This window comes from Cucurbita pepo, chromosome LG14 (genome assembly GCF_002806865.2).
Source record: "Cucurbita pepo subsp. pepo cultivar mu-cu-16 chromosome LG14, ASM280686v2, whole genome shotgun sequence".
Classification (NCBI taxonomy): Eukaryota; Viridiplantae; Streptophyta; class Magnoliopsida; order Cucurbitales; family Cucurbitaceae; genus Cucurbita; species Cucurbita pepo.
In genome coordinates, this window is record NC_036651.1 from 1,860,458 (window position 1) to 1,870,545 (window position 10,088).

The window sequence follows — 10,088 nt, forward strand, 5'->3', positions numbered from 1 at the left end:
TTTTTTTTTTTTTTTTTTTTTTTGTTCTAAACTTCTGAAGCCATTTTATGGGTTAACCCGAAAGGGGGATGATTTCTGGTGCGTGGTTGGTTCATTGGGCTCATGTCAGTTGAAACTTGGTGCTTAAGTGAAAAGGATCTAGCCCTCAGTTTATTGACCTTCAAATTCTTGGCCTTATTTCTGATGATGCTTGGGTCTAGAGTGAATAAGTTGTAATCCTTATTCCTTAGACTGTTGACCTTAGAGCTTTTAATACTCATAGTCAATATGTGTGATTCTTTTCAACTTTCAATTATGGCTTTCAGTCTTATCCTCCAAATTGCATGGTTCCCTTTCTGTTAACGAAATGTTTCTTATAAACAAGCTACTTTCGAACATGTTTGTTGCTTGCCTTATTGCTAGTGCAGAATGTTGCAGGGATAAATTTGAATCTTGATGTCTCCAAGTGGTGGCGCATTCTTCATCAGGACAGGCTCCAGTCAGCTGTTGGTAAATACGCTACGTTCTTTCTCCCCATGCATGTTTTCTTTTACGATGTGATGCCTTGTAATGCTTTTTTAATGTTGACGATGGTAACTTCCACCTTAGAAAGAAAGAGACATCTCCACATATTCAATTTTGCCCGAAGCTTATTTATTAGAGGTTTCCAAAAAGATCTTTTATGATGATGTCTTCCCAACGGGAATCCGAGATAGTTTATAGGGAGAAATTTAGAATGAAGTGGAAGCCTTCAGCCCTGCTATCAACATCTTCCTTGCTCACATTAATTCCAATCAGCAAAGTCTTTGAAAGATTTAAAGAAAGCCCCGATCCCAGTAAAATTAGACTCAGGATATCCCACCAGTTTTAAGCATTGATGACTCATCAGGGCATAAAATGATAGTGTCATCAGCGTAATGAAGTAGGGAGACTTCAACCTTGTTCCTCCCGACAATAAAGCCCTTAAGAATTTTTTTCTCAAGCCAAAGCTGAACTGAACGACTAAGCATATCTCCTATAATGTTAAGGAGGAAAGAAAATAAGGGATCTCCTTGCTGCAAGCCTCTTTTTGGAATAATCTTCTATCTCACCCGGCTGTCAATCTGACGTGTTGTATCAATTAAAACCCTAAACTAATCCTTGTATCAATTTAAAAGAAGCTCAAAATCACATAAACAAAGTTCTTCTTTCTCCCAAAATCTCACCGAAGTAGCAAGAAAAAATTATCCGGTAATTCTTTCTAAATAAGTGGAGAAAAATAGAGTAAGACTAGAAGATGCAAAATCGTTCATATTATTGAAAAACCGCTACCATCTGTTTGATTCCAACACCTTCCTCTAATTTACATTAAGCCCTGCATGTAAAGAAGTCTTATACACACATGAAAGTTATACATTAACCATTTAAGAAAAAAGTTCTAACAAAGGATTGATTTACTTGTTAAAGTCTTGGGTTTTAGTTGATACAATTACTAGTTTGGGATTTTAAGTGATACAGCTCCAAAGTTTAGGTTGGAGTTGTTGCAGCTATTGCTGATGGTCTGTTTTGATATCTTTGATTTGTGTTTTACCCTTCAGTGCAATGGCTCGTGAGAAGAAGTAAAAGTTCTGAACCAACGTACTTATATACTAGGGAAAAGGTAATTTATTTATATTTTTCATCTATTATTGTTATTAACTGTTGCTAGATTGCTTCTGTTTTCTGATGTGAAAGTCTGTTTTTTTACTTGAATTAATCTTGGTTTTTAGTATTTCAACTAAATGCTTTTCAAGTTGCTTTTATTCCCTTTTTTTTTTTTTTTTTTTTTTTTTTTTTTTTTTTTTTTNAATAAGGCGGTTCATATACTGCAGGGATTTTTTTTATTACCAGAAGGAGCTAAGTCTAGGCATAATATACAAACAATTAATATCAGTATGCCAGCTCAACATTCATGCTTTGGAAACAGGTATGTCTATTGATATGGTGAATCTACTTTTTGTATGTGAACGTTATGTTTGTTGATTACGGTAGAAAATTTTAGTTTGTGTTCCCAGAGAACAAGTTTAGATTTTTACCTCATTTGTATTATAAGGTATTTTATTTGCTCCTTCTGACGTAAGAGAAGGGAAACTAGATTTGAGGATGATTTGGTAGCCTCCCACTCTAGAAACTAAGATGATACTAAAAAGCAAAGATCCCAAGTTTGTGGCTTTGCCAACATGGCCAGTAGGGGAACAATATCTTCACCACTGGAATGAGGGATATCGACTAACGTTAAAAAACTTTTGGTAGCGAACTAACAAATTTGTGGCTTTTTGTAACTACACCGTTGAGGGAAGACTCGGAGGGATAAATTTGGATTTTTTTTTTATTCTTCTGACATAATCTTTCGTTTAGTTCATAGTTTTACTTGTACTTTTGTTTGTCTTAGCAAATTTTTGTTTCTTTCACGAACTAATTGAAAATCTTACCAGGTTTGATGTGAATTTTAAAATAAAATTGTATCATTGTTGTTGTCATCTTTGTCACAATCACAATAATAATGATAATAATGATTATTGTTGGCAGATGGCAGAAACTTCTCATAAACAGATTTGTTGGGTATGATACTATCTTGATGAATAGTTTACTGACGTTTCCCGGTCAAGGTAATAACACTATTTATCTGTAACTAATGTTCTGATGGAAAATGTTACAAGTGTGCATTGCATGTGTTTTACTTGAAATCACTTGGTTTTCTTCCTCTTCTGCATCTTTAATTGGCATTTTATAGACTTATTAGAATTACAGTGAGTGATTGATTTCGTGCACAGACTAATCCTTCAGCTACAAAATCTTTGTTTAATCTCGAGGGATTTTTTAGAACTGTTTATCATTTTATTTAGAAGTTACTTTGACTCGTTTTTAACCTTAAATGAGCACCAACCTTACATAATTCAATGTTCAAGATTAATATCTTCTTCCTTATAGATTAAAATTTTGAATCCTCACCTCACATATGCAGTTCCATTAAAAAAAGAAAAAGGAAAGGAAAATTGTTGATGAGTGCATAACTTTAGTTCATTTTCATGAAACAAATTCTCAATTTATGGAATTGCTTGAAACTCGTCTGCACTAACCTTTTCTCCTATTTTGATGTCTCTGTACATTTGTTTGATATGAAGAATCTCTATTGTATTGTTTTCCATTAGGAGGATGAATAGCTTTATTTACATCTTCAGCTAAGTTTAGATTTGTTTTAGGCTATCTTTACAATTACCAAACGAAGGAGTTTTACAATCTTAGCTATGCATTTGAGCCACCAGAGGGCCCTGCCAGATTTGGAGGTTCGTTGATTGATCCTTTTTTTACTGCATTGATATGGCCCTTTAATATTATGATGTTATTAACTGGTGAAGGATTATGTTTATTCTCTATCATCTGCATGTTTTTGTTGTTTTTATGAATTTAATAAGTAGAGTTTAGGTCTGATATAGCGTTGTTTTTAAGAATTTATGACCATACAACCAAACCATTAAAAGGGTCAAGTCTGTTCCCAACTTGATTAGTTTAAATTTTGACGAGTCCACTCTGCTACTAGGAACTTCTTCTAGTCTTTTTAAAATGTTTATTCTCTATCATTCTCCATGTGTTTGTGTGAAGATGTCTTTTTTTTTTGGGGGGGGGGCTTATATTTTGCATGACTTTGTACATTCTTTTATTTATCTCGAAGAAAACTCGATTTCTTACCAAAANTTCTTTTCTCACATCTGTTTCCATTCAGACTACTTCGTAACCAAGTATGGTGTGCTCATGATGGCACTTTTCGTTTTCTTCACTACCACTATGTCAGTGTCATTTACATTGAGGGAGACACAGACTCGCATGTTGAAGTTTACAGGTTCCTTTCTTTCGTTTGCTTTATGAAAGCATGATTTTTAGAAAAGTTTTGTTTCCTTGTGAAAAAGAAAATAAATGGTTTATTATTATTACTATTTTTCTTTTTCTTGTTTTTTTTTAACAAAAAAAACTTTACAAGTTCCTTAATATTCTTTTTCCACAAGAGACCTTGTACTGCATTGTAGCTTCATGCGCGGCATGCTCTAATGGATTTCTACCGTTTGTTTAGGGAGATGGCCCCTTTGTCCTGTCTACTGCCCGCCTTTGGGCCTCAATATGTTTAAACTGTAACATTGGTTTCCATGGAAAGTATGATGGTAGACTGATAGTTACCATAGACTGCTAGACATACATTAAGGAGTTAGTATACTTTCTCATCTCATGGTTCCTCATGCATGCCCACTAACTATATATATTTACATTACAAACTAGAGACTAAATGTTGCTGCTCCTTGGAATTTCCAACATAGGGATTTTGTAGGTAGCGTCATTAGAAATGATGGCGTTTGGTAAATTTTTTGGTAAAAAACTAGGGTATATCAAAATTTTCTTTGATTGCCTGCAATCAAATGATTGATCGAGTGGAATTCTGCATCCAACGAATCATCACATCTTAAATATTTCTTTTAGACAAGAATTTTCATATCAGTCTCTGGCTTCTAAGATATCTGGGCCATCTGCACTGTCAATGGACATCTCCATTCCTACATATAGAGTAGAAAGGCTGAGTTAATTATCTTGAAATATAATGGAGTACGACTTGTTTTTAATTACTGCAGTGCAGCTTCAACACCACGCTCAGCATCAACTCCCAACGTTTCAGTTGATATTTGTGCATGTAATCGAGTCACTTGTCTTTGTTCCAGTAAGCACTCCAGATTGTTGCTTTACTCCTGATATTTATGCTTGCTTATTTTATTTTATTTATTTATTATTTTTAATTTTTAATTTTTAATTTTTTATAGGATTAAAGAGAGCGAGAGCTCATTAGACTTTAAATTTGATTCGACTCTCGAACTTGTTGAATTTATATGTGATAGTTATATGATTGATAGGCCGTGCNAATAGTTAGGTCGCTCTCTCTCTCTATATCTATCTATCTGTCTATTTATCTCTATCTCTCACACACACTATATCTCGTGGAATGACAACTGATGAAACCAATTTATCTATTCGCGTTTGAATAATTGATGAATATTATTCCCCCACCCCCTCAAAACAATAAAAAAAAAAATTCTGCTTTAGAGCTTATAGTCGAATCATGGATACGTTTAGCTGTGCACAATACATTTATCACTTAAATCTGTAGCTCTTACGTAATCTGATGTCTTTGTTTGCCTTGCCTGCAGTGTGCGGACTCCAATATCAATGAAGTTTTTCCCCCGCTTTTTTTTGCTCTACTTTCTGGTTTTTCATATTTATTTCTTCTCGTATGCATATGGTATGCCACTTATCTTTTCAACAATTGTGGGCTTATATTAGAGCTGTGGTTAACCAGATCCTAAATTTCATTTTCACAAAATTTACAGGTTTTTCATATTTGGCTCTTTCTACTACTGCAGCCTTTATGCAGCATTTGATTCTATACTTTTGGAACCGCTTTGAGGTGCACTATTTTCCATCTTCATTTAATAGTATCAGTTTCTTTATAAGATTTCAAAAATAACTCATGTTTTATTACAACTGTTTAAGTTCTCAAAGTCAGTATGGTCTTGTTATATTACTTCTCTTGCACACTTTTATATGTTCATGTGATGTTGGTTAAGACTGTTGCTAGCAGATACTAAACAGGAAATAGCCTTTGTTGGTTTGTGGAATTGGATCTGTTGTGTGAGATCCCACATCGGTTGGGGAGGAGAACGAAATATTCTTTAATATGGGTGTGGAAACCTCTCCCTAGCATACGCGTTTTAAAAATCTTGAGGGGAAGCCCAAAAGCACAGTATTTGTTAGCGGTGGGCTTGGGCTGTTACAAATGGTATCAGAGCCAAACACCAAACGATGTGCCAGCGAAGAGGCTGAGCCCCGAAGGTGGGTGGACACGAGACAGTATGCCAGCGAAGACGCTGGGCCCCAAAGGGGGTGGATTGTGAGATCTCACATCGGTTGGGGAGGAGAACCAAGCATTCTTTATAACGGTATGGAAACCTCTCCCTAGTAGACTCGTTTTAAAAACCTTGAGGGAAAGCTCAAAGATGACTATATCTGCTAGCGGAGGGCTTGGGCCGTTAATGTTATATGCAGGGTTTCTGGACATGACTTTAGAGAATGATATTAAGAGTTAACCCATTTACAACGGCATCTACTTGGCTTCTTTTTGTGATGCCTTGTCACTCTTTGTCATATGATCATCCAATTGCTGATACCAGTAACGTCCAATACAGGTACCGGCTTTGCAGAGGTTCATGCAAAACAGACGATCACAAATACATCAACATCCAGACTTCCATATTACCTCTTCTACCAGGAATCCTAATGCACTAAATACATATCCAAACTCCGGACCTGATTTGAGACCCACATCTGAAACCGGAGAAGTTTCCCGTCCCTGGGAGCAAACCGAAAATGGTAGCCTTGACAGAGCCCACAACAGGATTCAAATTCCAGGACAGCATGAACTTGGGCAACCGAGGAATGCAAGTTCTTTTAGTTCTATGCTGTTTCGGATCCTAGCAGGAGGGGCTACTTCTGAAGGAATGAACTCATTGCGTTCAATATTCCGAGATGCATGGAACAATGGGAATCTGAATGTTCGATAATATTGGATTTTCGTGATTGAAAATCCACAGGTGTTGTTGATACTCCCCAAATAGTGTAAGTTTTTTTTTGTATATAACAATGAAAAAAATGTACTTCATACCATTTAATCTACAGAGAAATATCTACTCCGAGATGTCACCTTCAGTCCAATTGTTTTAAATCCGTTTAAACAAGAGTTCTCCGCCCCCAACAAATTAAGTGGACATTTTTAAGTGTGGTATTGTCGATCTTTATCAAACTTCGTATAGTCATTTTGAAATGGTATGTTTTTATCCATTTAATTTGAAAAACAGACATTTTGTAAAAATATATTATTCGAGAGGAATTCAAAACTCTAAACTCTCAAATAACATTTGAACGTCCTATCTTCCTTTCATTACAATATTTCTGAACAAATTTTTAGATAACATCCCTAAGAGTTTTATTATTGATGATAGTGACGATATGGATGATAGTGACGATATTGTTGATAGTGGCGATATTGATGATAGTGACAATATCGACCGTGACCTTGATACGGAGCTGGAGCTTCTAACTATGATGAATGTGCCGCTAAGACGGCCGACGTTACCCAGAAAACAATAGAATTTTAAGGAAAAAGAAAAAAGAAAAAGACAACAATCATCTAAAAGTCTTTAAATGTTCATGTTCATCATTTCCTTGTGTTCTTTAAGAATGAGAATCCAATTTCCCCACTATCATTATAATATTATATATTCATCCTTATCAAATCCAATGCCAACGACTTCCCCTTTTTACTTTCCACGAACGACCAAGAAAATGGAAGAAGACGACGAAAAGAAACCACCTTCCCAGCCACCACTACCACCAACTCCAAAATCGCCTAACCCCTCTCTCTCTCCTATCTCTCTCTCTCTCTCTCTTCATCATCTTCTTCTTCAACACTTTTTTTCAGATTTTTCTTCGAAACCCACCTCAAATTCAAAATACCCAGTAAAGAATTCCATACAAAAAGGGTAAATGATGAGAGTTTTCATTAGTTTTCTCCTCTGTTTACTCTCTGTAACTTGTGCAGCCACTCCAATCACCAACCCCATTTGCCCATTGGACCTTAACTATGTCCTTAGAATCCCATGGACCGCCACCGATTGCCGGAACCCCTTCTTCCAGACCACTGCCAAATCTGCCATGAATGATACCTCCAAGTTCCATTGTTGTCAAACCCTCTTGTCCTTATTTGGAATCGCTTTGGCTCAACACCTCAAAGAAACTTCCCATTTCAACCTCCCAGACCTCGCAACCTCCAATTCTTGTCTTCTTGATTACCAATCCAAACTCTCCTCTCTCTCCCTTCCTGCCAACCTTGTTTCCCATTGCTTTGATCCCTTACAATTTGTGATATCAGCTAATGTCTGTGCTGGTATTCAAACCACTCGTGATTGGGTTTCAAAACTTGGCCAGAACTCGCCTCTTGATTCTGGGTGTCGGTCGAATCTTGTTGGTTCTGGTTGTGATGCTTGTGTGGCTGCTGGTTTCAAAGTTCAAGCTATTTTGACAGGAATTGATGGTAATAAATCTCATTCCATGGATTGCTTTTACTTTGCCGTTCTTTATGCTGCTGCCATTGTGAATGAATCTGGCCCTGAAGGCGACAGTGCTTTAGATTGCATTTTTAATCTTCAATTGAGTACTCAAAAGGGTTCAAAAAGTAAGCATTCTTCTCTAGTTTATGGCCTTACTGCTGCTGCTGTAGGACTTTTAGTCGTTCTTGTTCTATTGGGAATAGGATTTTGGTTGTACAAAAGCAAACAATTGGCTAAGAAGTCTAGCTTGGAGCTGGATGAACAAGGGTCTAGACCACATGCCAGGCCAAACACTGGATCAATTTGGTTCAAAGTTCATGAGCTTGAGAAGGCAACTGATAACTTTTCTTCAAAGAATTTCATTGGCAGAGGTGGGTTTGGTTTAGTTTACAAAGGGAGATTACCTGATGGAAGCATGGTGGCTGTAAAGAAAGTAATTGAATCAGATTTTCAAGGCAATGCAGAGTTCTGCAATGAAGTTGAAATTATCAGTAATCTAAAGCACAGGAATCTTGTTCCACTTAGGGGCTGCTGCGTGGTTGATGAGGGTTTTGACGAGAGTTCAAGTGAGAGATACCTTGTTTATGATTACATGCCAAATGGAAATCTTGATGATTATTTGTTCCCTATACCATTTGATCAAGATGGAACTGTGAAGAACTCATTGACATGGCCTCAAAGGAAGAACATTATCTTGGATGTGGCAAAAGGCTTAGCTTATCTGCACTATGGAGTGAAGCCTGCAATATATCACAGAGATATCAAGGCGACAAACATATTGTTAGATGCAGATATGAGAGCGAAAGTTGCAGATTTCGGGCTTGCCAAACAGAGTAGGGAAGGACAGTCGCATCTAACGACTCGAGTTGCAGGAACTCACGGGTATTTAGCTCCTGAATACGCACTTTATGGACAACTAACTGAGAAGAGCGATGTTTATAGCTTTGGAGTGGTTGTTTTGGAGATAATGTGTGGGAGAAAAGCTCTTGATTTTTCTTTGGCGTCGTCGCCACGTGCGTTCCTGATCACGGATTGGGCTTGGTCGTTGGTGAAAGGTGGAAAGATAGGGGAAACTTTAGATCCTTGTCTTGTGAAAGATGGAGATTGTTCTAATTCAAATCCAAAAGGCATAATGGAGAGGTTTGTTGCGGTTGGAATTTTGTGTTCTCATGTGATGGTGGCTTTGAGGCCTACCATTATGGATGCTCTGAAAATGTTGGAAGGTGACAGTGAAGTTCCTCAAATTTCTGATCGGCCAGTGCCTTATGGGCATCCTTCATTTGTTGGTGATGGCAGCAACTTCAGCATATCACGACATTAAGCAGACCTCAAATTCCGTGAGATCTCACATCGGGAGGGGACAAAGCATTCCTCGTAAGAGTGGAAACCTCTCCCTAGTAGGTGAGGCTGACGAAATACGTAACAAGCCGAAACGGACAAAATATCTGCTAGTAGTGGGCTTGGGGCTATTACAAAAGGTATCAAAGCCAGACACTGGGCGGTGTGCCGTGAGGATGCTAGCACCCAAGGGGATGGATTGTGAGAACCCACATCGGTTGGAGAGGGGAACGAAGCATTGTTTATAAGAGTGTGGAAACCTCTCCCTAGTAGGCGCGTTTTAAAATTGTGAGGCTAACGAGCAATACGTAACGGACAATATCTGCTAGTGGTGGGCTTGAGGTTGTTACAAATGGTATCAGAGCCAGACACCGAGTTGAGTGCTAACAAGGACACCAGCCCTCAAGGGGAGTGGATTACGAGATCCCACATTGGTTGGAGAAGGGAACGGAACATTGTTTATAAGAGTGAGGCTAACGATGATACGTAATAGGCTGAAACAAACAACATCTACTAACGGTAGGTTTGAAACCTGTTACAACCTGTTTGGAGATGTATCAGACAGGCTTGTTGTAGTTTCTTCACCTAAACAGGGAACCGAATATCCAT

General features: G+C 37.5%; 2 protein-coding genes across 2 annotated transcripts in view; both read left to right on the plus strand.

The window, feature by feature from the left end:
- LOC111810384 overlaps positions 1–6,596 on the plus strand; it is a 10,216-nt gene extending 3,620 nt beyond the window's left edge. The window contains exons 4-13 of the mRNA XM_023697091.1: positions 408–489; positions 1,557–1,618; positions 1,830–1,924; positions 2,527–2,606; positions 3,201–3,284; positions 3,722–3,838; positions 4,617–4,702; positions 5,158–5,278; positions 5,367–5,443; positions 6,222–6,596. Of these exons, the coding sequence (XP_023552859.1) occupies positions 408–489; positions 1,557–1,618; positions 1,830–1,924; positions 2,527–2,606; positions 3,201–3,284; positions 3,722–3,838; positions 4,617–4,702; positions 5,158–5,278; positions 5,367–5,443; positions 6,222–6,596 (1,179 nt within the window). The remainder of the gene's footprint in view (positions 1–407; positions 490–1,556; positions 1,619–1,829; positions 1,925–2,526; positions 2,607–3,200; positions 3,285–3,721; positions 3,839–4,616; positions 4,703–5,157; positions 5,279–5,366; positions 5,444–6,221) is intronic.
- A 749-nt stretch (positions 6,597–7,345) lies between these two features.
- Positions 7,346–9,648, plus strand: LOC111810123 (probable receptor-like protein kinase At1g11050). Its single transcript, XM_023696706.1, has one exon. The coding sequence runs from the start codon at positions 7,579–7,581 to the stop codon at positions 9,460–9,462; it is 1,884 nt and encodes a 627-aa protein (XP_023552474.1). The 5' UTR covers positions 7,346–7,578; the 3' UTR covers positions 9,463–9,648.
- The last annotated feature ends 440 nt before the right edge of the window (positions 9,649–10,088 follow it).